Raw genomic sequence first — 27,573 nt, forward strand, 5'->3', positions numbered from 1 at the left:
AGGGTAAATGAATTAAATCAGGCTTTTTTACACCCTCCCACCGCTCCCCTCTGTGGCCGGCACCTGCGGTCTTGCACCTCTCCTGTGATGATAGACACCTGACCCAAAGAGCATGGGCGTGCACATGTGTAAATTTGCACACCTGGTCCTAGATGGGAGGAATAGAAGGGAAGCATCACTCTGAGATGAGACTGCAAACGACTTTGAGAGGACACGAGACTGAGAGGGAGAACTCCAGAGAAAGATGAGAGAGTGGAAATTCTCCAGGGCTGGGAGGTTGCCTGCCTCCTGGCCCCCTCGCCCTCGGTCCCCAACCTCCCTGCTCCCCTGCTTGTCTGTCCCCCTGTTCCCCTGCTTGCCTCAACACCCAAACACTTGCTGCCATAAATTTCCTTGGCCCATTGGTTTTATTACCATTTTTTCCCACCCTGTGCATTCCTGAGCTATCTCTTTACAGCTTATAAAGTTGGCTGTTATGGAAGAAAAAGAGTTACAGACCCTGAGACTGGACCCACTCAAACTAGAGTTACAGGCACGGCCTCCAGGACATGTTCACCCAGGAGGTGATCACGAGCCCCGCACAATCACTGAAGCGCAGCTGACCTGTACTCACAATTAGCAACAATAAAGTACACTTGGACAGGCAAATGGACTTTTGCCAACTCTACTCCTGGCTTTCTCAGTCAACAAAGTTTAGTTCCTTGATTCTCAAACCCCAGCCCTAAAATCTATTTAGACCCCTAGCCCTGGCACATCGGGGAGTCTCTCGAGCCCAGAGAAGTTCTCTCTCCTTAGCTCTTTTGCTAATCAATAAATGCTGATTCCTTGCCTACCCTCAGAGGTGTCTGTTGAGTCCTCTTTTTAGTCAAAGAGTCTCAAGGGTCCTGTCCTGGGCTTGGGAGCAAGGCCCTTGGTTCATCCCTCGGATTCCTGGTGGGTGGCACAGTGGACAGTACTGGCATGCTCCCAGCTTACACACCTGCATTGTTAGAAGGTGGGATAAGATTGAGGGTCCCCAATCTTTCCTTGTGTGGAAAGACTCCCGGACCGAATGTCCTTCACAGATACATTCTCCAAATTGAAGCCCACATTGTCACTGGGAGGGCCTCCGTCAGGGCCTTGTGGGATAACTCCACAGACTTGACCTAGGGGTGAGGTGGGTGGGGGCAAAGGTCCCCGTCAGGTTTCAGGCAACCAGTCTCCACTTGGCATAGAGCACCATGCTGATGCCTCCAGTCTTGTATGCATCCTGTAGAGGTGGCTTCAGGGGCTTGTTTATGGGCCTGATGGGCTCGATTCAAGTGTAGGGTAAATGGATGTTATCACATTTTTCCCTTCTCGACATTAGCATTAATGATGGGTCCCTGCGGGGGGCCTCCCTGCTGGTGCAAGGGGTTAAGCACAGCATGATGAAGCTGTTCTCAGCCTCTGCAGCACAAGTTTGATCCCTGGCTGGCCAGCGAGCAATCCACATGGCACAGCAGACCTGTCCTGTCTCACCTGCTGCTCCCCTTAGTGTATTTCAGTCAGTCTGCCTGTTCTGTTCCCCACTCTGTCTCTGGTGAATCCTCTCACCTGCCCTGCACCTCTGGCCTGTATCTCAGTTCTTGTATGCATAAATAAATAAATCTTAAAAAACAAACAAACAAACAATGGATCCCTGTGGTCCTACATGCATGCCTGATGGCAGGTATCTGGAGTAGGGTAAGAGCATGCATAGGTGGGCACACCTGGGCTGAGACTGAGCTTATAAGGGCCATCAGAATGAGAAAAAGAGTTTCAGAAAGAAGAACAAGAGCAAAACAAGCAGAGCAGCAAAGAAGAAGCAGAGACCGTGAGAGAATGCCAGAGAGCCCAGGAAAAGTGAAGATTCACTGGACGCTGGGAGGCCTGCCAGCCTCCTGGCACCCCAGCCCCCCTTCCTGCCATGTACTTGGGTGCCACACTAAAAGTGGTATAAAAAGCTCAATAAAAGCCTGAAAAGCCACCGAGGGCTCCAGGACTCTCTTTTACCCATCTGCCCAGATCATAGAGACTTTGCGTTGTACCTTGTGGGCCCCACAATGATGGAGCCCAGTGCCTCTAGCACTGTGACGGTGTTGCTTACCTTCCTGTTCACATTCCAGCCTTTCACTGGGACCCCTTGGTGCTGGGCTCCAGCATGTTATCCCCTTGGTAGCTGGAGATGGATGTGTAGGCCACAATGACTGATCTGTGTATTCCCTCAGTGACCCCTTGGAAACATGTGATGCTCTAGGAGGATTGACTCCACCTTGTTCTAGCCATCACCTGATGCCTCACCCCAGTGTGTGCTAGTGGTCTGCCAGTTCTCGCTGATACACATCTTGACCTTGCCTGTGCCTACCATCACAATAAGCAAGGTGCAGTTGGTTTGGGACATTCTGGTGATCATGTTCTGGATAAAGTCCCTGCAGCAAGGGTCATCAATGATGGTGAGGTAGTACTTGCTTGTTTCAAGTTTCCAGAAGGACATGGGATGCCCTGCTCCCATTCTGTGTTCAGGTTATCCAGTACCCAGGCATACCTGAAGGAGCTTTGCCAATCTCCATCCTTTTTGAACTTCTCAGTGGTTCTCATGGCTCCTACACTTGCAGAGTTCAGTGCCACACTTGTGGAGTGAGATGCCTGGTGGTGATGGACTTGCTGAGTCCACAAGGCCTTGACCTTGTTGAGGTAGGTCTTCTCTTGGCCATTGGCAATGGGATCACCAGAATCACTCTAGGGAAAGAGAGGCTGAGAGATCTAGGAACTGACTGATGGAAATTGCAGCAACTATGAAGATCTGAGATCTTAAGAAAACATCTTTTTATAATGCTCTTTCTGTAATCTAGCCCAGCCCTGCACTTAAGTCTCCCTCGTCTTCCTTGCACATCATGGGTGGGTAGGCTGCGTGGAGGGCACAGCTGGAGATGAGGGTGACCACAAGTCAGCCTGCACTTCCTCCGGTTCTCCAGCCCCTTGGCCTACTTCTGTGACCTTCAGAGAGCTCTGCTCCCTAGAAGTGGTTCCTGACTCAAGTACACATAGGAGACAGTTTCACTTAATCTGCCTCTGGGAGATTAAAAACTCCAAGGAAGATCCCTGAGAGCCAGTCTTATCTCATTTAAGGACGAGTTTCCCTAAAATGGCATTTGCATCATCAAATGTTTCTTTTCTTAGATACTTCTTACTGAACAACTAAGGGACCCTAACTGAGCACTGTTCCTCCTCATTCCTGCCACCCATGGTTTATTTGATTTGCTCACAGTCTGGATTGCTTTCTCCAGGTATCTGGAAGCCTCCTTCCTTTCTCCCTCCCTCTCTTCCAAATCTTTGATCAAATGTTACCAGATGAAAGACTGCTTCCTATCTCTCATCACTATTCTTTCTTTCCCAAGTGTGTGTCAACGTCTAACATTCTGTATATCTGATGTATTTAGTTTATTTATTCCCTCATGGAAGGGAAATGGGACACAGAAGCTGATGGAAGAAGAAACAACAGTCATGTGTTGGGGGGAACCCTGTGCAAAGACAGGACAAAAGTGATGGGAAGCCACCCCACTAAAGCTGTCTGGTCTCTTCACTTACATTAGAACTCCTAAAGCGATTATGGGTTTTATCTACCACACATTCATTCAACAAACTTTAAACCTCTATACCCAATACACACCAGTTAATCAGTGACATAAGACTGGGGGCAAAAGAATCTCTCTTCAGGAAGGTTATTTCTGCGGGCAATTGAACAGGGACCAAAAAAGGAAATGTGAACGGAACTATGTCACAGCACTAGACATCATTTTGTCTTGTCACTAAGCAAGTGTTTGCTCCCCATTTTCCCCCTAAAGCTAACTGTGTGAAAAAGCAACTCAACAGAAGGAAAAGAGGGTGAGCAGCAGATATGTGCTGAAGAAAAGATGATGCTTTGAAAAAAAATCAGTCTTATTATCTGCTGGTCTGTGGATCATTTCAAATATTCTGAACAGACCCAATGAAATCACCAAGATTTTTAATTTTAAAAATAGCCATAGTGTAATTTGACCTTCAGCACATTTGTCTGAAATAAATTCTTGAAGAAATCCAACATGTGCATGCCTATGAGCACATAATCATTTAAGTGCAGAAAGCAGAAAAATCCGTTTCAGCTATTAAACTGGATTTAAAAGGCATCAGGTGGTTAATTAAATTCTGAAAACAAAAGCTTGGGAACCTAAAACGCTGTCCAGATCTCAATTCACAGATTCTTTAAACCAAAGAATTCTCAACAGAGGGAAGCAAATGCATAAACACAGAGCACAAAGTCTTTTGGGAAAAAGGCTAGTTTTATACCAGGTACTCAGTATGTAGTACACTGATGTGCTCTGAGAAATTTTAAACATGGACAAAACACATCAAACCTTTGTCCAGATCAGTGAAGTAATTTTCAAGCAGCCAGACTTTAGCCCCATGTTCCTAAACCAATAACAGCTGTCAATTCATTCGGAGAAAGCAGGGACAGCCTTTAGTGAAATAAACACATGTTCATGAAGTTACTAAATGTATGTTTCAACATTTTCCACCAAAATAAAATGCTGGGTAGTTCTAGTCGTTCAAGTCCTTAAAATGGCCTAACTCAATGGAGGGGAGCACTGTGGCAGAAGCACTTGGAGGGCCTGGCTGCCAGGAGCTGAGCTGGTGATGCCCAAAGTAACTCACCTGACTGTTACTGTCATCTAATATCAAAAAGGAGCAATAATTGGAAAAGGTCCAGTACGTTAGACATCCTCGAAAGCTTCAGACTTCTTTTTACTTAAGAAGGCGGCATACACTAATGCCAGCATTTTAGGAGGTGGTGTAATGAGAGTTCTCCCTCCCACTTTTCATTCACCCAGTTGAACTCCCATATGTTATCAATTATGTGCCACTACAGTTTTTCTCAGTTAAGGGAGCAATTGCATTCACACATGTCTCGCCTATTTAAAAAATTTCATTCCTCAGGGCCTCCCTGGGGGCGCAGAGGTTAAAGACTCAGAGCTCTCAGCAATCAAGCTATCACCAGCCACTGGATATGAGTTCTATTCCCAGCCAGGGACACAGCAGACCTCTCCTGTCTTGCCTGCTGCTCCCCTCAGCAGAGTATTTCAGTAGATCCACTTGTTCTGCTCCCTACTCTGTCTCTGGTGAATCCTCTCACCCCCCCACACCTCTGGCCTACACCCCAATTCTTATATGCATAAAAAAACAAATCTTAAATCATTCCTCAGTTAGCAGAATTTCCAGAGAACAGGCTGGTGACCACGTGGCTGGGAAGTCAGTGTGCACATGCTGATGGGCCACCATGAGAGGTTTTTTCTGAACCATATTTGCCCCAGAGTTAGTTTGCCGGGGACACTCCCCTGGTAATACCCAGCAGTGCTACCTTGAGGGTGTATTTTTCCATAAACAGCAAGCTTTTTTTTTTGTATTTTGGGAAAGAAAGGGGGTATGCCACTTGCTGACCTTTAGGACTGATACGAGACAGTCAAGACAAAAATTATGACTGCAGTCTTGGATTGTCCCCTAACCCTTCCAGCAGGGCGTCTCATCACTTTGGGCTATCATACATTGTAAACAGAAGGACTTCGACCTCCCTTTAGTAGTTGTACAGTGAATGAGAAATGCTTGCTTAAGGCTCATAGTCGGGACACCTCTTACCTTGAAAACTTTTTTTTTTTTTCATTTTCCAAGTACAAACATAGGGAAAGAAACACTTAGATGCCAGTCCCAGTTCCATGTGGAATGATGATGTCATTGTCAGGGAACGAGGCAGCCATGAAGTGGGACTGTAGGGTAAGTAAAGTATCAGGCTTTTCTGCCCTCCCACCATTAGGATAGATGAGGGAACCCTGTGGTCCTAAATGCATGCCTGATGGCGGGCACCTGAAGTGGGTACACCTGGGCTGAGAGACTGAGCTTATAAGGGCAGCGTCGCGGGACGCCAGCAGAAGCCAAGAATGAATAGAAACAGAGAAGCTGAGAAAGGATAAGCAGAGAGAACGCCGGAGAGCCCAGAGAGAGTGAAGACTTGCTGGGGGCTGGGAGGCCTGCCAGCCTCCAGGCCCCTCAGCACCCCTGCCTGCTGTGTACCAGGTAAATCCCAATAAAAGCCTGCAAAAGCCACTGAGGACTCCAGGACTCTCTCCTCCTTTACCCGGTCTGCTGGATCAGAAAACCTGCACTGTGTCCTTCTTGTCTCTACAGGATTGATGATGGATCCCTGTGGCCCTGCATGCATGCCTGATGGTAGGCACCTGGAATAGGTGTGGGCATGCGTAGGTGGGTACCCCTGGGCTGAGACTGGGCTGAGACTGGGCTTCTAAGGGCAGCATATAAGTACGCCAGCAGAGCTAAAGAGCAAAAGTGGAAGAGAGAAGCAGAGGACACGAGAGAACACCAGAGAGCCCGGGGAAGAGTGAAGACTTCTTGGCACCCCTGCCTGCCATGTACCTGGTGAATCCCAATAAAAGCCTGAAAAAACCACCGAGGGCTCCAGGACTCTCTCCTTTACCCCATCTGCTCGGATTATAGAAAACCTGCTCTGTCCCCTCCTTCCCCTACAGGGACCTCATGAGGACTTTCATCTAGATTTATCCATTCATTCCAAATATACATATTATTCATCAGTGAGGGCCAGGCAATGATCCAGGTCAAGGCAGTAAGAGGGTACCCAGGGCAATCAATAGCTTAATAAGAGAATTTCAGATTGTGGTTAAGTACCAAGAAGGAAATCAGGAGACAGATATTTACACAAGGAAACTACTTTAAATAGAGTGACAGGAAAGGCCCTCTAATGAGATAACGAATAAGTGAAATCTATGTCACTTAGTAGAGTCAGCAACATGAAGATTTAATATCAAGGGGAAATCAGCTACTAAGACAGAGTAGCTTGCGCCTGTGCTCTGGGAGTGAGGACTGCTTATGGGTTCCACAGAGTGAGGGTGGAGAGCACGGGGACCCCAGGGACTGGGTCTTCTCATAACTAAAATTGAAAACCATGAAGTTTTAAGCTGCACAATGACACTGTGTGGCATCAGTTTTCCAAAGATCACTTTCAGTTGCTTTTATGAATATAAGTGGGGTGCTCATGCAGAGGCACCCTCAGTAGTCCAGTTGAGTGATGCAAGAGGCAGAGAGGTAGGTTGGAGCACGGGAAATGCGCACCAAGTTGCATGTTTCCAATCTGCCCAGTCTGTTCCCCATAGCTGAGAGGTCATGAATGTGTTTGTTTCATTTCTGAAAATAACAATATAAAGCCACAGGCTTGTACCCTTAATTCTAAAATGTCAAAAGTGCTTTAAAATATTTGGCAGCTGCAGCACTCTCATCTGTTTTTTAGTCAATATCTAAAGTTGATTAATTATCTGAAAGTGGAGGGCACTTGTTAAAAACGGCAAATTCCTGGGATCTGCTCACTGTATTGTGACCTAGGCTATCTAAATGGAATTCAGACATTTGTTTTGTAGTGAGATACTCAAGGAATTCAACTACAGTGCTGGGGGGGCACACTTTGCGAAATAGTGTATTAAAGCTGGCCATTTGGTCATGCCTCCTGCTGGAGTAACAGGACAGTTTTTATGTATCCGCTGCTGTGTCAGTAACAGTTGCTTTTCATCTGAAATAGTCAGGATGGGCTGCTGTAGAAAGCAATCCCTAAACTCTCAAAGCTTGTCACTTGGGATTTACATATACAATCTGGGTTGGGCCTAAAGGGCTCTGCTCCAGGATCCTAGCGGCCCCCTGCCCTCTGGAACTTTACTGGCTGCCAAGTTTAGGGGAAAAAATGATGGAGAATGTGAGACTGGGAGACTGGTTCTTTTATGCCTCCTCCCAGCTGCAGCTGTCGGTCTCTGGCTACACCTAAGGCTATGGGTTGTGAAAACAATCCTCTTATGAGCTGGAAGTAGAAGGAAATTAATATTGGAACCAGTGGAAATGTTTGCACCCCTAGTTACCCGACACAGATGAATCAGGCTTAGAAAAATGCTTCCTAAGTTCAGGAGGAACACTGGGCATCTGTGGGTGGTGGAGTCACTAAAATAATATTAAAATTGTCATCATCAACCACATGGGATGGGGAAAGGGAGGTGGATAAATCAAGTGAAAGGGGTCAATTGTATGGACAGAATTGAATTTTAAGTGGTAAACTTAATATAGAAGCCCACAGTCTATTCAAGCCCAATTGCCAGCTAACCTGCTCTTTGACTGGGTTCAGTCCTGCCACCTCTGCATCTCTTTTCTTCTCTGCAAATTAATAGGCAGAATGATATGCAAAATAATACCAAAAGCTCAGTCACCTTAAGGACTTAAGGGAAAAATTGGGCTTGACATATTCAAGATGGTGGAAAGATTAGTTGATTTTTCTGACTGACTTACGAGACTCAGTTGGGAAAGGAAGTTGATCACTGTGTTTCATTGATTTTAAAATATCCTTGTTTATTTTTTCACAATATGGGATTTCTCCCTCTCAGGTGCAGTCACCAGAGTTTTCCCATCACTGTAGTGCACACAGTCCTCTACCACCCTCCACCATGCTCTCCTCTCCCTGTGTTCTCTCCTCGGCCTTTTCCCTTCCAAATCTCCTCCTCCCCTCCTGAGTGTCTCAGAGCTACGATCTGTTTTCAAGGGTCAGTCTTACAGTTTGTCTTTATCTGAATCTTTGTTTATTTTCTTTAGATCCCACATATATGCAAAACCATACAGAGTTTATCTTTCTCCTTCTGGCTCACTTCACTTCGAATAATCCCTTCCAGTTTCATCTATATTGCCACAAATGGCATGAATTTATCTTTTTTTGATTGCTGAGTAGTATTCCATCTTCTTGATCCACTCATCTCTTCTGGGGTATTAGGTTGTTCCCATAACTTGCCTATTTGTAAATCGAGCTGTTATAATCATAAGAGTTCAGGTTTCCTTTCGAATTAGTGTTTTTGTGCTCGTTGGATAGATACCTAGGCTTCAATATTAATGTGATCAAGATTTTAATAGTTTTGAGCCACTCACTGTAAGGAAGAATCACTGACCAATATACACAACAGTGTTTTATGTTTTTGAGAAATGTTCTGTCATTCAACTTACTACGAAGAAGCAAAAGTGGCTCCTGTCATGCTACATGCTAAAGTTCATTAGGAAATACTGAGTCTTTAAAATGTGTTTTATTAACCTGGGTTTGAATTTCACTTTTCCACTTATTGGGTGTGTGTTTTGAGAAGGTCCTTTATCCCAACTCCCCGCTTTGACAAAAGGGATTCTTATTTGTTTCTAAGGTTCTTGTGAGAATAAAAGGAGATAACTTAAGAAAAGGTGTTAGAATCACATCCAAGACATATGATAGGGGTTTTGTAAATATGGAATGTATGATATTCCTACCCAGTGAATGACCGTGCCATTGATAACTGATTCTCACAGCTGTGTACACGAGGGTCTACCTGGCCACATTCAGTAGTCAGCTTCTTGGGCCTCCCTGGTGGCGCAAGGGGTTAAGACACAACCTATGAAGCTGTCTGCAGCCACTGCAGCATGAGTTTGATTCCTGGCCAGGGAGCTACCCATATGGCACAGCAGACCTCTCCTGACTCACCCACTGCTCCCCTCAGCAGTGTGTTTCAGTCAGTCTGCCTGTTCTGCTCCCCACTCTGTCTTTGGTGAATCCTCTCATCCCCCCACACCTCTGGCCTGTGCCCCAGCCCTTAAATGCATAAATAAATAAATCCTTAAAAAATCATCAGTTTATGACATGAAAGTTTCTGAAGATTCCTTCTGCTTAGAGAAAATCCCTTTTATGAATGTCATTTCATTCCCCAATTAAAACTCTCTCGGCAGCTGGTGTACAAGACACCGTTTAGTGAAATGTTTGACCTTCACCCTGCCTTCCCACTGACTACCACAGTAAGAACCCAGATTTTCTGAATTCTCACATCCTCATAGCTCATCCGAATGTTTCTCAAACAGCAATCTGTGCTGCCACAGAGCCCCAAAGGATATACATGCAACTGATTTCCTCCCATTTTACTGATGAGGAAGTAAAGGCCAATGTTTAAGCAGATGGATGTCAGCTATTGCATGAAGGGGTTCCAAAATGTTGCTGAGGTTCAGCTCCTTCCAGCTTTTCCTTCTGCTGAGTTTTGTCAAAGAAAATGGGTGTGAGCTTAACACAATAGAGAAACCCTGTTCAGCGACTTGTTCAGAGCTGAATGCACAGCCACCAAGCCCATGGCCCTTCACAGTACGGCTTTTGACAGCACGGTGGAGGCTAATCAAATGATCAGTCACCTTAAGGACTCAAGAGATGAATCAGGCTTGTCATATTCAAGATGGTGGAGAGATTAGTTGATTTTTTTTGAGTTATGAGACTATTTGGCTCCTCTGGAGCACACTTTATCTTTTTATTCCTTCCCTGAGGAATCTTCTGGTCAGAACACACTATGTACATCCTCAAGGATGAGAAAATGGGGTATTGCTGACTCAACAAATTATCAAAATGTGTTTCCTGATTGTTGGATTGTGGCCATTTTTCTCTATGGTTTATCCTTCTAAAAGTCCTTGATCAAAAATAACAGGATGTAGTTTTAAAATGTAGCACATTCAGAAATGAAATGTGATTCTAAGAGTGCTGTCCCTGATTTCAGTGGGCTGTGTGTTATTCATATTGAAACAACTGAAGTCTTTTTCTAAATTTTATTGGTTATCATTTAGGTAAGAATTCTGACTGAGACATGTTTAGATGCACAGGCAGCAGAAAAAGTGATCAAGATTAATTTAGGGTACTTTTTTTTTTTTTATAGATTTATTTATTTATTTATACAAGAACTGGGGTACAGTTCAGAAGTGAAGGAGGGTGAGAGAAATAATCACAGACAGAGCGGGAAGCAGAACAGGCTGACAGACCGAAGTACACTGTTGAGGGGAGCAGCGGGTGAGGCAGAAGAGGTCTGTCCCACCATGTGGGTCTCTCCCTGGCTGGCAGGGAATCGAACCGACGCTGCAGAGGCTGCAGACAGCTTCACAGCGTGGTGTTCAACTGCTGCGCCACTGGGGAGACCCTACTTTCTTTTTTAAATACAATACATTCAGTCTGCCTTTGTCCTGAACTTTTGGAACCATAGAGTTGAGTGAAATCTTATTCTAGCACTTCTTTCCTCTGAGATCTTAGGTAAGGGACTGTATTTCCATGGAATTGATATTTTTCACCTCTAAAATAGAACAGTAACCACCATCTTAGGTTCACACTTAACAATATTTATATGGTAACTAGCGTAAGACTTAGATGTGGTATATTTTAAAAATTCAAGTTGACATTTATTAAACATTTACTAAATACTCTGGATAGCTCTGTTATATCCCCCCCAACTCTAGGGTCATGGCCCACACCATAATAATGAGAGATTTGTAAACTTCTCAGGACAGATTTTTGTTTTTTCCTGGCAGAAAATGTTTTAAGGAAGGTACACCATTTCATATTTCACACAAAGGTACCAGTTAGGCTAGCAATGGTTGGGACCATGGCTACGACAAAAATTAACATCTAGTGGGAAAAGGCAACAAAGAAACTCGAAAACAATCCCACAAGTTGATAGTTGTACTGAGTTTTGAAAGAGCAAGACTCTTTGAATCATGGAGGGAGGAAAAAGTACTCCTCACATAATGAAGAGCTACTAAATCTCAACAGACATGGTGATTTTAAAACAGGTTCATAAATGCCTTGATTTTCCTCCCTTTTAAAAAGTGAGGCCTAACTGTCCTCCCCATGAGTGTGGGCTGTATTTAGTGACATGATCCTAATGAACTGAATGTGTGAATTAGTACATTGAATCACAAAGGGCATTATGACACCCTCCTTGCCCTCTCTATTGGCCACTCCCTCTGCTGTGTTGTAGGGACTCTTGCCAATTTCATGTGAGCCATCCTGGAACTAGAATCTCAGGCCCCTGTCAACTCATCAGATGATGCTCCCGGGGGCTAACATCTTTTCTGCAGCCTACTGAGACCCCCCTGAGCCAGAACCATCTGACCAAGGCACTCTAGGGTTCTTGGCCAAAAGATATTAACACGAAAAATATTGTTTTAGTTGCTAGACATTGGGCATTAGATTACTAATGCAATGGCAAAATGTTTCCAATGGAAATGTCCCTTTGGTTGGAGACTTAGATTGGGTGGCCAAAGGGGAAACAGATGATGAGGTCTGAGAGGTAAATGCCCAACATTTTTTAAGAAGTTAGACTTGATCCTATCTGCAACATCTTAAAGTTAGAGGATGTCTTTATAGAGAGAAGGGACATAATCGTAGCTGATAACTATGGCTTGACATGAAATGGAATGGAAAGAAACTCATTGGCAAGGGATGGAGGCTTTCAATTAGGAAGTTCTAGGGAGAATAGTCCAGGTAAGAGGAGATGAGAGACTGAACTAAGACAATAGCACAAGGGACAGTTATGTAAGGATTTCATAAATTTGGTGGTATTTGGAAAGAAATAACACGTTTACTAGGCCATCTAGTGCAGTCATGCTTTGTGTGGACAAATAAGAAAAGTGTGATCAACTCAATGATAACCCTGTATTTATAACATTATCATTACACCACACACACACACACACGCACACACACACACACACACACACACATAATACTTACTTCCCTGAGCTAACAGTGACCATTTTGCAAACAAGACTTCACAATTAGGAAATATCTCACTTTTAGGATTTAATATTGCGTGTCTGAAATAGTGCTTCATCAAAACTCTAAAGAACAACAACAACAACAACAACAAAACCACAAATAATGAGCTGCTACTTTCCATTGGAACCAAAAGCCTCCCATTTATTCATTCTACAAATAAGGCCACAAAAGATTGAACTGAATTATAGTGGGATGAGTTATAGCCCTATTGGAATACAGATTAAATGTGGTTTTTAAATGTTGGAAGGTTCAAGCAGAATCTATAATTAAAACAGCACATAGGAAGTGATATTAAATTAGCTAAGGACTGCTCTCTCTCCCCAAAACTGGTTACCTTAGGAAAATAACACCAATTTTACTCGAAAGCCCCAGAAAGAGATGGATTATATAAATGCTAAGTCTTGAATACTTTAAGTGACCACATTTCTACACAATGTTGAGGAAAAAAAAGCTTGCTTTCATGTGTATGTACATACGAATGTATACATATATACACACATATACATGCATACAAACATATTTTCATATTATCTTGACTGCATTATATATTATCACCACTAATAGCTGCATTTCAATGTTTCTTCTGGAAAGTAGAGCTCTGGTTGAACTGAGTACCAGAGAAACAGAAAGAATTCAAAACCAGTAGAGATATTCCAGGAACCAAATTTGACTTTCAGTAGGAGAATATTTGTGAATAATAATAGTTGAGAATCATATTTGTTTCTGAAAATTACTTTTTAAATAAACCTTTTACTTTATATGGAACTTTGAAGAAATACTAAGCTTCAAAAAACTTGAATTGATAAATACTCACTGAATAATCAGGGTCCTTATAATAAGAGAAAAGACATGTTTACTAAGTGGAATGACAGTCAAAATAAATGTGAAAATCGAAGTTCCTCCATTCAGAGCAGTGCTGACCACAGCAGGCTGTGTCCACTATGAGGCCTGAAAAGGGGAGTGGTTCAACAAATGTCCTATGGGGTGGGGAATGAATGAATGAGTGGAACTATAGGAACACATGCAATGCTAATGATGTTGGGCTTGTACAAATAAAACAGGGCTATAAATCTCAAAGGTATATCTCCATTGTAGAACTCATAAATATTTACAACTGAAGAGTCTGTGGAAGATGTGAAAAATTCAGATGTTTAAGAAAAGATAAAAATAACAGAAGTGTGAACTAAGTAAAGTAGCAACAGTATATTTTAGGAACCTTGATGAAACTATGTTAGCAAAAGCACATTGTTATACCTACAATTAAGAATTCTGCAGCTCAGAATAATTGTGATATGGTGAAAATAACTGAATGAAATAATGTTTCTTCAAGACTATCACATAGCTGCTTCTGGCTCACAGTCCCAAGTTAAAATTTTGTGTAGGAAGCAAAGGAAAGGACAGAGAAACCACCACCATTAGTGCCTGCACCAGAGCTATTTATTAACATAATTTTCCTTTTTTTTCATAAAGATTTCATAACAACTGAAGTATGTACAAAGTCTTACAGCATTTACACCATAAAAAGTTTCCTATTAGCTGATGAAGTCTAAGGTAGTGCTGCTGACAACTTCAGAGCATGAGTACAAGGGCCATGAAGCAGACCACCATGGCACTATCACCTTTCTGCTACCACACCACAGCCGTCAGCTGGTGGACAGCTAACAAGACCACCTGGAAGACAGGTTATTGGGGGGAAAGGGAACAAGTTGATATGCAGCGCTAGTGACCAACAGGTGGAAAGCTACATAGTGTTGTGTTTCTACAATTTCTAGAGCTGTAGCAAAGGTCTACAGCTTGAGAGAATAACATAGGCAAGACATCACAATTGTACTGCTCAGATAGGGTTCAGCTACCAAAGGCATTCACTGTTGAATGGAGGTGCTCTACTGATATGGCTGGTACTTCCATTTGTGTTCATGTCTTCAGGTAGCTCAAACCTGCACAAGCCCCACTCCCCTCTCCCAAATAAAACAACAACAGAGGGAGGTAAGGAGGCGGGACGAAAATCAGCATGGAATTAATTCTTGACCCAAAAAAAAAACCAACTTTTTTTTTTAAGACATTCAGTATCAGTTTTTTGGGTGGTCATTCTTATCAAATGAATAATAGTAGAAATTTCGGAACCAATACAAATCAGAACAACATCAATATAACCCCCAAACACCCAACGTCCTAGATTGAATCACCTTCATTGTATCTGATTGTCTTTCCTTGGGGTCAGTGTTACACAAACACCAACATTTACACACGGAATAGGACACAAAACGTAGCATTGCTGCCCCAACCATTACTTTAGCAAGTGGCTAAGAATTTCAATACATAAAAGATTAACATTAGGCTCACCACTTTCTACCTCAAAATACTCCAACTGGTTTCATCTCAGGACAGTCTCAATATCTGTTGGGTAGCAGATCCCACTTATTTCCCCAATTATTTCGGTTTCACATGTAGGCAAACTGGCTTTTTTTTTATTTCAAAAAGATTCTACTCTCAACTTAAAAGCTAGTTGATAAAACTTTTAATTAAGACACAATAGCGCAGAATATAAAAACACAAGAAACACATAAATATTGAAGAAGTTGTATACCGTTTTTTTTTTTGTTTTTTGTTTTTTCCTGTAAACAGTTTTGCTGAAGATCAAAGCCCTAATTAGATCCTGGCCTGAAACTTTTGGCAGATGACGCATATTGAGCCAGGCTCTGCAGCAATGGTTGAGTGGAAGCCAAGGTCAGTCCCCATGTTGACAGGCATGCAACTTGAAAACATTGCACAACAAGCAACACAAAGAGAGTGGAGAAGCTCACAACACTTCAAGGAGACCTCACAACCTTCACAACTGCCGATGCACAGAGACCCACCCCTCCCTCCTCTGCACAACTTTCGCTTACACGTGGGAGACCTTCTGTGACTCTCTAGCTTGTTTGATGCTATATAACCACTTGATGATTCTAGCGTTTCTTTCGATGGCAGAAATGCCATATGGCACGCGGTCATTGGCACTGTCATCATTTCTAAGGTCACTGTTACTGTCCTGAGACTGCTCACAGTCTGAGCTGATCATGCTTGCGCTGCGGAAGTTGAGGGATATTATGTCAGAATTAGCCCTTGCAAAGTTTTCCATGCCAAGGTTTTCCAGCTCTTCGGGGTCCAGTCCGCAGTAGTTGAAAAACCTCTCCACGTCCGCGTCCACCCGGAAATATCTGTCACTCAAGTCTGACTTAGACCGCTGGAGGGAGGGTCTTCGGCTGACTCCACAAGCTGGTTCCACCGGGTCAGCTTCGGGCGACTTCATGGTAGCAATGGAGGAGACCTTGGGTTTGGGAGGCAAGGGAGGGGCGGAGCTACTGCAGGGGATTGCTTTTAAGGGCTTGACACTGGTCACTTTGCGGATGTCCGAGGAGCTGTGGGACACGTGGAGGAAGGACTCGGCTGACTGCTCCAGCAGCCTCCTGCCCACGTGGGAGCTGCTTTCTTGCGGGCTGCCGCGGCCCTGCGTGGGGTACACCTTCAGGGACTCGGCGAAGGAGTGCCGGTGCAGGTCGGTGGCATCTGGCCTGTGCGGCGGCCAGTTTCGGGAACTGTGCTTATGACCCGAACCTGAGCTGGAGCCTTCGGAGCTGTTGATGATGTTTTTCAGGATCTCGAGCTTCAGGTTCTCCCTCTGCACGCCGCTCTCGGTCTTGGCGTTGTTGCCGAACACCTTGAGCGTGGGGCTGCCCAGCGCGCGCTTGGCGGCGGGGCACACCGGCGGCTTGGCCAGCACTGCCGGCTTCACCGGCTCCTGCTTGGCGTTGATCACCTCCTGACTCTTGACATACTTGGCCTTATCGGCTTCCAGTCTCTCCACCGCACTGAGTCTTTTGGGGTTGGGTTCCGCCTGCCGGCGAAAGTAGTCTGGCCCTTTGTTGAGGATGCGCAGGGGGACCGCCGAGGTGAAGGTGCCGGCGGGGCTGACCGGTTTCACCATGCTACCTGTCTGTAGGGTCTCCGTGGGCATGGTGGGTGGTCTCTCCCCGGCAGCCGTGTTGGATTCTCTTCTGGGCGCCTCCGGATGCGCTGAATAGACACATGTACACGAAGCACAAAGGACAGCAGACGGAGCCTGGAATCTGATTGTCAGCAGCAGCAGCAACTCATCTCACAGCTCATTAGCTGCCACGGTGGCTTTAATTCACTTTCCCGCTTCCAGGCAGCCCCTGAACTCCAAAGGCCACGAGCCACAAGTTCCTTTAATCTGCTTCGCTGCCTCCTTTCTTCTCCCCGAAGGATGTGGGAGTCTCCTCCAGGTCTTTGTGTTCAACTGCAGGCAGAGCTGAAACACAAAACAACCAACCGCGGGTTAGGATGGGCGAGTGACATCACGGCTGTAGCAACAGAGAAACCCGGCGGCGCGCTCCCCGCCTCCGCGGCCGGCCGTGCGTCCCCGGCGCCCCCGCCATTTCTAGGAGGCGATCCCCAGTTTACAGATGGAGGACCCCCTGCCCCTGGCTCCCGAGATTGCGCCGCGGCGCGGGGCGCTCAGCCGCGGGTGTTTGGAAGAAAGAGAGGGGCTGAGATTTCCCACGCGTGAACTCTTCCAGCTGCCTCCCGATTGGCGAGCACCGCCTCCTGATCCCGCCCGATGTCATTACTTAGAGCAAAACCCAAAAATACTGGATGGAGGCAGAAATGAGCGCTCAGCAAAGCCGGGGTCCCAGATCTTTAAATGCCACTGGATCCTAACAAACCCTCATCTGCTTTGGGGTAAGAGGCATCGGTGAATTATAATGACTCTTGCAGTGAAGCAGTTTTGACTCTTCACAAGCAGTCTTTCAGTAACACTTGAGACAAGCACTTCTTTAACTCTTCAGTAACTGAGAAGATGGGCAAGAAATGGGAGTGGCAGAAAAGCTGATTACGGAGGTAAACTGACAGATAACATTAATTTTAGGTGCATAAAAAATTAAAAGCCACCATGTTTATGATAGCATTTTTTGTCAGCCAATATATTTGGAAACACTTACTCCTGCAAACCAAGAATGTGTATGAAGTTCATCCCATTAAATACAAGTTTGCTGTTAATTAAAAAATGTTATAAATAGTTCTAGATTAAGTGTCTATGTAAATTTGATTATAAATGTGCTGTAATTTCTCATGGCTAATGAAAAGAAAGCAAAACTTTCTCTGTAGTATTAATTTTCACAAACTTGCTCCAGTATTCATAAAAAAAAATCATGTCAATGATACCTAAATATTTTACTTTATAGACAAAGTGTATAATAGCTGAGCATTCATGAGAATTCATGGCTTTCTGAGCAACTTGACTTTACCTTTTTTCCAAAGAAAACCACCTTAATGACACATTTCTCCATACTCCCAGTGTAAATCTGTAAGGAGTCTTTCTATTTAGTACACAGCACAATGTAACAGTTGTCTCAGCACTTCTCCCCCTGCTGCTATCTGACAACATTTATAAGCACAACATTATAAAGAAACTGCATTTTTGCTTATAAGTAGTAATAATAAGGGAGCATTGTATTCACCTAGCATATCAAATAATTATTAATAGTTGACAAAATAAAAAAAAAAGTGTTATTACTAGAAGATGATCTGTTCCCGGTTAAGAAAAATCAAGTGTCCATTAATAACAAACTTGGGGGGGGGGTTGATATTTCTTCTTCTAAAAATTCCTAAACTCTATATTCAGCCCATCCTGTATTTTGTTACAATTTTAGGAATCTGTGAAAGAATTTGTTCTAATAAAAATATTTTTCCATGCAAGATTTGAGAAGTCCCAAGGCAATCCTATATAATGATTTCCTTTAATTGTGCAGTTCAATTCAAAACCACCTCCTCTCATATAATTGAGCTTATTTCTTTGAATATATTTTGAATGAAATATCAAAAGAGGAACAACAATTCCTTTGTGGAAGAGCCTCTGTATATGCTCATATACCACCCTTGGTCCACTTCACTGGCAAGATTAAAGAGGCCTCCTCAGGGTGGAGGTACGGTCTGCCCCCTTTCACCAAGTGGACTCAGAATCAGCAGAGAACAGAGCCTGCACTCGGAGGTACCCTATCGTCATCATACTTGGGAAATTTGAGAGAGGTTTGCCCCCAGGACAGGCTGTGTACCTCCTGTACGCGTATAATATCAGCAGTAATTACCCATGGACTTTCCAAATGTATCCACAGAAGAGAGAGTGGCAGAAGGTCTGGGACATAAAGAAGAACAGGACTGAGATCTGTGCTCATTAGTTTTGTAGCTAAGGACCCATATAAAAATCTAGCAAGCAGGAAGATGGCCTAGTGGGCTAGGGCCTTTCTGGGGCTTGTCTCTCATCTGGGACATGAATTACTTAAAGGAAATTTCCACAATGTTTTTAAAATTATGTGGTAATACCTGCACCCTTATGTTTATTGCTGCACTATTTACAATAGGTTAGACTTGGAAACAACCCAAATGCCCAAAAATAGATGACTGGATCAAGATGTGGTACATATACACCATGGAATACTATTCAGCAACCAAAAAAAAAAGATAAACTCATGCCATTCGCAGCAACATGGATGGAGCTAGAAGGGATCATGTTCAATGAAATAAACCAGCAGGAAAAAGAAAAATATAGGATGGTTGTACTTATAGGAGGAATGTAGGGGAACCAAATAAGGAATCAGAAAAAAAAATAGTAACAACAACAATAATAATAAAAACAAAATTAGCAAGCAACCACATCAGAGATATTCTTCGAGGGAGGGGGAAGAAAAGGGATCAAAATAGGGGAAAGAGGAGCACAAGGGACTATGGTGATGGTTCACCGGTGAATTGGTACAAATTTTACGGGGACTACACAATGATGTATAAGATATAAATAAAAAATTAATTAAAAAATAAAATTATGGGCCTCCCTGGTGGCGCAGCGGTTGAGCTTTGATTTGCGAAGCTGCCCGCAGCCTCTGCGGCGCCGGTTTGATCCGCAGCTGCTCCCCGGCCACCGGCCACCGGAGGAGGGTCCCACATGGCTTGCAGACCTCTCCTGCCACCCGCTGCTCCCCTCAGCAGTGTACTTCGGTCCTTCTGCCTGCTCTGCTCCCCGCTCTGGCTCTGGTGAATTCTCTCACCCTCCCGCGCTTCTGACTGTACCCAGTGCTTGTATAAACAAACAAACAAACAAACAAATAAATAAATGCCTCTATAAAAATAAATAAATAAATAAATAAAATTATGAGTAATGAGTTGCTAGGAATTTCCAACTTCAAAATGGCATATGGGAATGCTGGCACATGTCCAAACTTTTCTGTGGTTCTTACATTTACTGTTCATAGGAAAATGGTCTTTGATGGTGTAGTTATTGTAAAACACTGGCATTGACGCTTGTGCTGGCCTCATGGCTGGCTTCACTTAAGTTCCAGCATATTTATACCTGAAGTCCAAATAGCCACTGCTATTGACCCAGCTTCTCAGCATGCCCATCTGTGTGTTATGGCAGGCTCTGGTATTTAGGAACACTTAATAAAAATCATCACTCTCAACTCACTCACAAGGTGGAGGGGTACCAGTCTCTTTTCTATGATACATTCCCCAGAAAGTTCAGTACTTTCCTTTCACAGGTCTTTCTTTTTTCATGGAAAAGAAGGCATGAAAATGGGGAAACAGAGGCAGACACCTCCTTTAGGCCCTTCAACTTATTTGTTCCGCGCCACCCAACCTTAAGAAGCAGTGATGAAATATAAAACTAGTGTGAAAGGATTATGTTAGAAAAATAGTAATTATTTGTGACCACTTTACACATCATTTCCTATTTATTTTTATCTATTCTTCCTGTTTCCTCTGTCATCCCTAATTTACCTAATAATATTCAAGTTTTAGAAATGACCCTGGTCAGAGTTTAACAATTTTAATTTGAACTCCTTGGGCAGAAAAAAAAAAAAGCATCTTTTTGGAAGAATTGAAAGCAACAGAAACAGCTACTGAAACTGTGTGTGATAAGGTAACAATAATAAGGTATATTCTGAGTTTTCTACCTGTTCTAGCTCAAAAACTAAACCCACTTCAAAAAATAATGAAGGTGGCTTAGGCTGCTACTTCTCTTAATACTTACATAATCCTTAACTGCTGTTCTTTTACTTCTTGATATTTATATAGTGTTGGCTAGGAAAGGGTTGTGTCATTCCAGATGTGAAATGTAGAAAACTTTACTATCAAGTAGACCAGACGTATTCAAGACTGAGGGGTAACTGAAATTCCTGGGAACCTGGCACTAGATCTCATGAGAAATATGCTGCCACCATGAGCTCTGTTTAGGGAGCACCGTGGCACATGATACTCTGTACGCAGCCCTCCCTCAGGGCCCTGGTAGAACCTCAGGTGTGGTGGGCACCCATAAGAGCAAGCCAGGAGCTACTACTTCCTTTTCATCTTGTTTTGGGGAAAGGAAAGTTAACTCTCAGGTGTGTAGGGCTTCATAAACAAAAGTAATTACATAGTACTGCTCGGTCCCTGACTTATAGTTAAGGAGACAAAATAGAAGCCTGAGGGAGAAACTTCCATTCATAAACCATCTGGCTACCTTCCATCCCATTTGTTATCCATTTGAGGACTTTATGAAAGGATAAAAAGGATTAGAGAAAAATAATCCCCAAATTTGGTAGAACTGAGGTGCCAAATGGTTTGCCATAGGGCACACCTGGTCTGGGGTTTGTCTTTATGTTGGGTCAGATCCCTGAAGGCTCCTTCTGATGGAAGACAGGGGCTATAAGGGTCCCGTTATGTGTGGGAGATGCCTGGGCTGTATGGGGAGATTAATGTGTCAGAGAGCCAGGTGGGGGACAGAGGACACTGGGACAAAAGGAGAAATGGTATCTCCCGCTCACTATCACGGTGTTTCTCAGTATTGAACTTGCTTGCACATCCTCAGGGTTGTCTGTGAAACACAGAGTCTGATTCAGTTGATTTGGGGTGAGGCCCCCGGATTCACTTTTCATGGATCCCAGGTGATGCCTAGGGAGCAGGTCAGCCTTTGGGCAGCAGGGACAAAGGGGAGGATTCACTCTTGTACTAGCCTCACTAGATTATAATGAAATGCCTCTGGCACTAAGGGAAGTTGCCAAGCTTTCTTGTCTCTTAAATGAGTAAAACCTGGGGCTTTTAAAGCAAGAAATGTTAACCCCGGAATATCTGAAACTTTTATAACTAAAGTGGACCTAACTTCAAATATGAAACCTAACTTCAAATATGCCAGCTGTTCCTAGGGTTAGTTGGTACAGATTGACTTTGGAAGGCCCAGCATGCTGGCTCTAAGAATGTTTGCAAACCTTAAAGGCAGGGAAAGACAGAAGATGAGTTTCAAAATACAGTTCATATGAAAAGTGTTTAAAGTCAAAGTATCTCTAACCCAGGAACTCCGTGTTTTATGCCACTGAGTGTCACTGTGGTCTGTGTGGGGTCCCCAGTATTGTTATGGGGAAGAAGGTGGTTCACAGTTGACATCGTTAATGCAGACCTCTGCTTAAGCTCTGCCAATTTTAAAATTTAATTTTTTATCTGGAATTTTAATTTTTAAGTCCAATACTATAAAACCAAGTGCATCTCATAAGTAAAAAGAAAAAGGAGTTAATGTCTAACTAGTCTTTACATTTTATGTAGTAAAGCAAGCACTGGAGTAGAACAAAGGCCTTCAGGTTGAATATAATCCCAGGTTTACCCAGCGAGGTTTCTCTGGTATGTGAAAACCAGTTATCTTTCATGCATGTGTTATGTTGGAAAAATGTGATAATATCACCAACTGACTCACCTGACATCTCACTTTTTTTCATCTTGTCAATGAAAATGATTTGCATTACGTGAACTTGAAAATGTCATCTCAAACATTCTTGGAGACAAATAGCAAAGGAAGCAAGTTAACTAGGATATCAACAAGATTTCTAGAAGAACTGATTCTTCTAGTTTCCTGACATGTCAGGTCACAAGACATTTATAATATATGCAAAACTATCCCAGGGAATACTGCTTTTTAATTTTTAGGCATAAGATTCCAATTTGACTGGGGGTCACTCTCAGAACTTTATTCTTGGTTTTCCCTATTTATAAGCAGAGAAACATCCTTGTCAGTGAAGTAAAAGTACAATTTCACAAGACAATGTTAACCTTTGATTCTTTAAGCATTCTAGGAGTGCTTACCGAATAATGGGTTATGTTCAATCAATTGACAGTACCTACTGACTAAGCCATTATCTGTGGCATTATCTTCTAAAGAGACAGAAAAGCCATAACAATTTAGAAAAAAGATTTAAAATACTTGTGAGGAAAATGAATTGAATAATATTGAATAAAATTGAGAGATGTGGCAAAACTGCCCAAAGGCCTTCCCTGCATACTACTTCTCAATAGACAGATGAAGGGACTAGGTGGCAGGGTAGGGCTGGAGTCCAGGTATGAAGATGAGGGCATCTGTCCTCAGATCCATCCTCTGGAGTTCACTGTCCACCGAAGAAACTTAGGAGACGCCAGATGGCTGGTGTAGAGTGTGAGGAGAACAGCAATGAGCGTCTTATTGTGGGCAAAAATGGGCAGATGGACTTGGGATTTCAAGCATAGGTAATGGGAAAGCACCGAAGGGTAACAAAACATTAATGCCAGGCTTGGATTTGTGTTTTATGAAACCCGCTGGCCAAAGTGAGTGAACAGGATCGGGGGAGATGACTATGGAGAGGTCAGTCAGAACTTTGCAGTGGGGAGGTGGGAGCAGGGATGACAGTGGGGCTCCGAATGGCTGCCCGTTACAGAACCGCCTCTGGTTTGTATCTCTGGCTGCGATGCCTGATGGTCTCATGCAGATAACTTCAGCTCCTGTGTCCAGGTTTCACATCTTTGAGGTGGGAATAATGACCCATACCTACTTCTTCTGAGAACTGAAAAGTTTAGATAAGGGTACAAAGACACTTTTCATTCACATTACCTTTATCAGGAAGGTGTCTCTGGGGATAGAGTGAAGGGTGAACAATTTCAAGAGGTGTTTGAGAGGTGCACCAGGCCTACCTTGGACCTGGACTAGATGTGGAGGATGAGGGGGCTGGTTGAGGACAATTCTGGGCTTCCGGTTTCACTACTGAGAAGCGGTCTGTGGGGAAACAAACACTAGTCTAATCCTCTATCTGCTCCTCCTTGTCCTCAAGCTTACACCAAAGAGAACAGCAGCCACTCCAAACCAGGCCTGTCCCTCGGCCTGAGATGGTTTTTAACCAACAGGGTTTCAGAAAACCTGTCATCTCCTTAATGTTCCACAAAGACCTATCAATGTTATGTTTATCATAAAAATTAGATTGAGCAGCGAAAATAATCATAAATTATTCTTGGTTCTATGTTAAAGGAAGCAAACTCCTTCCAGTTGAAAGACCTTATTAATTTCTCATTTTAATTAAGAAGGCATGTTTTTCTTTTAACATTTTCCTCTTTCCTTTCCCAATGCATAGTCACTTTTATTAATTCCTTTTATATTGTGAGAATAACTTGCAAAGAATACAGAAGAAAGGAGAATAACAAAGTGAAAAATTAAATGGGGAAATAACAGAAACATGTATGAGAAGAGACTGAACTTGCACACTAAATTAAACAAACTTCAAAATCAGAGGGACAACCATCTGGAAGCATTAAGTCAAAACCATTGTCCTGTCAGGACCTGTACTTTTAAAATTACTGAATGGTGAGTCTCCCTTCTTATTGGCTGGTGACTTCCTTCAACATCTATAACGGCTGAATCTTCCCGTGCCTGACCTTGGTGTTGCAGTTAGCAATTTGCTCCAAGCTGTAAGTGAAAAAAATCTTCTTTCCAATAGCACTATCACTTTGTATATTCTTGGAAACCACAGACTTTCCTAATACCACTTTAAGTTTTGATTCTAAGCATCCTACTCTTTATTTATTTATTTTTTTAATTTTAGCTTATTCTTTCAGTTGGCTGGAGAGCAATGTTATTTCACAAAAAAATGCTTGCTCTGGTTACCACTACTTCATTTTCGTTTTCCACATTGGGTGAACCAATTCCTCACTTTTTCAGCTTTTTAAGGCTTACTTCTTTTAACATACATTTCATAAAACTAGAAGATAGGAAACAAATGTTAGAATTAGTTGGATGTCAATGAGTCTAACTCTTATGACTTTATGGACATGGCCAAAGAATAATGTCTACCCCAGTTGCTCTCATGTGGTGCGCTGAGGCATTTGGTTGGGACAGCAGGAAACTTGCCCTGCATTTTGATAAGTGGGTTGAAATCATTAGGACAATTACATGTGGTTGCAGCAAAATCCTCCAGGTGGCACCATGATGGAGCAAGATGGAGGAGAGAGGAATGGGTAAATTGTTACCCATAGAGTTTTTACATGGTGTAAGCTGGGTAAAGAGAGATACGATGAACAGTGTTCTTCTTACTTAATCTCAGATGGACAGTGCCTGGACAGTTTCAAGTCCTTTGCTTAGAGCTGTAGTGCAGGACAATTGCTGAGGTAGGACTCAGGGCATGCCCTGAAAGCCTACACAGATTTCTTCTTACTGAGGAGTATGAGACTGGCTTCAGCTCCTGTATGAGAAGCCCATGGCAGAGTCTCTGCTGGACCTACAGGACAAAGGCAAGAGGAAGCTGCATTTCCATCGGTATAAGGGTGAGGACTTTCTGGGCCTACATGTATACATAGGAAAAGGTGGCCTGGGGCTACCTTAAAAGGAATGTCTCCCCAAGATTCCTCCCCAAAGAAAGCCCACAAACCTGCACTGAAGGGAAAGCAGTGAGTACTCCCCAGTGGGGGGTAGGGGGTGATGTGGCTGTCCCCAAGGAGCCCCAAACCCCCTTCAGCCCCCCCCTAAAAAAAAAAAAAAAAACAGCTCTGAATTACACCATGCTCTGGTACACTAGATGACAGGTGTCAAGGAGAGGAAGTTTGTCATTTTCCCTTTACACTCTGCCAACCGCTCATGTTCATATACCCTCTCTGGACCTGCCCCAGAGAGGGTATAAATGGTGCCTAATAATGAGTGGTACAGGAGCTGAAGAGAACAAAAGGACCAAGCCCGGCCAAGTTTGTTAAGTGCCCTCTTCCACAGACCCAAGCCAACATGGGTCTGAACTGGCAGGAGAGGCTAATTTAAACTGGGAGAGAGGTTAGAGTTTTGGTCATGAGATTCATGCCTGAAACTGATCTGAGGACTTTGAATTATTGAAGATGAACTGATGAGCCTGTGGGCCGTGTCTAAGATCTCATTCTTAGATGGAAAGGCAAATTCAGCAGGGTAAATTCTTAAGGGAAAAAAAAGGGACACATCACTTTGTAATGAATCCAGACCAGACAATAAAATGAGTCCTTCAGCTTTTCTGTAGATTTGCCTGTTGACTCAGAGAACCCTCCTTGATTCAAGGTCAGGTTTACCCCAGGGCCCACCCAAGGACTAACTGATCACCCACAATGCAGTGACCTGGGGCAAGTTATTCAAGGTCAGCTCACTGTACCCCAGTTTCCTTACTAATGGAACATTGGTAACAAGGAGTCCTACATTTCAAGGGGCTGCTGTGAGAGGGCTTCCTCACAAAATCAACACGCAAAGCATTCCCAGAGTGGAAACTGGCACCATGTTTGTTCAGTAAATGTAAGCTATTATTAAATTTCATCTCCAGTGTCCACAGCTTGGCACTGTTGATTACCATCATTAGATTTCAAGCTTATGGCAAGTGAATGATCTTTTGTCTTAAAATGATTCCATTACTCTCAAGTGAGAGTGTGTGTGTGCTATTTCTGTCAAAGTGGATTGACTGCAGTTTCTGTCTAAAAGGTCACTTGTATGACCCCATTTTTATTTGAGTTACAAGGAAAATACGTGGTTTCAAATTTCAAAGCAAACAGTTATGTGAGTGAAACAGGCTAGAGTAAATAATAAAGCCATTATTAAAAATGAAATCAAACCTAAAGTTGGTAGGAGAAAAAGAGTAGATATTAAATCTTAATCCATAATGGAGTCTTTAAAGTTATTCTCCAAGGTCATTTTGAAAACACTTTCACACGCCTCATTTTCATTTATAAGTAAATTATGAATTTCTTTTAAAAATATCTTGGTCTTCAATTACAAGCAGCAAAATTGAAATGGTAATCAAAAACCTCCCCCAAAACAAAAGCCCAGGAACTGATGGATTTACAAATGAATTCTACCAAACATTCAGAGATGAATTAGTGCCTATCCTTCACAAACTCTTCCAAAAAATTGAGAAGGAAGGGATAATACCAAACACGTTCTATGAAGCCAACATTACACTAATACCAAAACCGAACAAGGACAACACAAAAATAGAAAACTACAGGACAATCTCGCTAATGAACACTGATGCAAAAATCATCAATAAAATTTTAGCTATCAGAATCCAGCAATGTATCCATAAGATAATTCACCACGACCAAGTAGGATTCATTCCAGGGACACAAGGATGGCTCAACATCTGAAAATCAATCAATGTTATCCAACACATCAACAAAAAGAAATATAAAAACCGTATGATAATATCAATAGACGCCGAGAAAGCTTTTGACAAAGTGCAACACTCATTCATGATTAAAGCCCTTGAAATTCTTGGGACAAGGCACATAACTCAACATCATAAAGGCCATATATGACAAGCCAACAGCCAGTATCATTCTCAATGGTGAAAAGCTGAAAGCATTCCCATTAAGATCTGGAACAAGACAAGGATGTCAACTCTCACCACTGCTTTTCAATATAATACTGGAAGTCCTAGCCAGAGCAATAAGACAAGGGAAAGACATACAAGGAATCCAAATAGGAAAAGAAGAAGTCAAACTATCACTATTTGCAGATGATATGGTAATATACATAGAGAACCCCAAAAACTCCACAGAAAAACTAA

General features: G+C 43.1%; 1 protein-coding gene across 1 annotated transcript; it reads right to left on the reverse strand.

Moving 5' to 3' along the window:
• Positions 1 to 15,572: 15,572 nt before the first annotated feature.
• FAM110B (family with sequence similarity 110 member B) lies at positions 15,573 to 16,685 on the reverse strand (the record flags this gene model as incomplete). The annotated part of the gene is made up of 1 exon (XM_084229522.1): positions 15,573 to 16,685. One exon carries the CDS (start codon positions 16,683 to 16,685, stop codon positions 15,573 to 15,575), a length of 1,113 nt encoding a protein of 370 aa, XP_084085648.1.
• Between the last annotated feature and the right edge of the window lie 10,888 nt (positions 16,686 to 27,573).

The sequence above is a fragment of the Talpa europaea genome, assembly GCF_964194135.1.
Source record: "Talpa europaea genome assembly, chromosome: 3".
Taxonomy (NCBI): domain Eukaryota; kingdom Metazoa; phylum Chordata; class Mammalia; order Eulipotyphla; family Talpidae; genus Talpa; species Talpa europaea.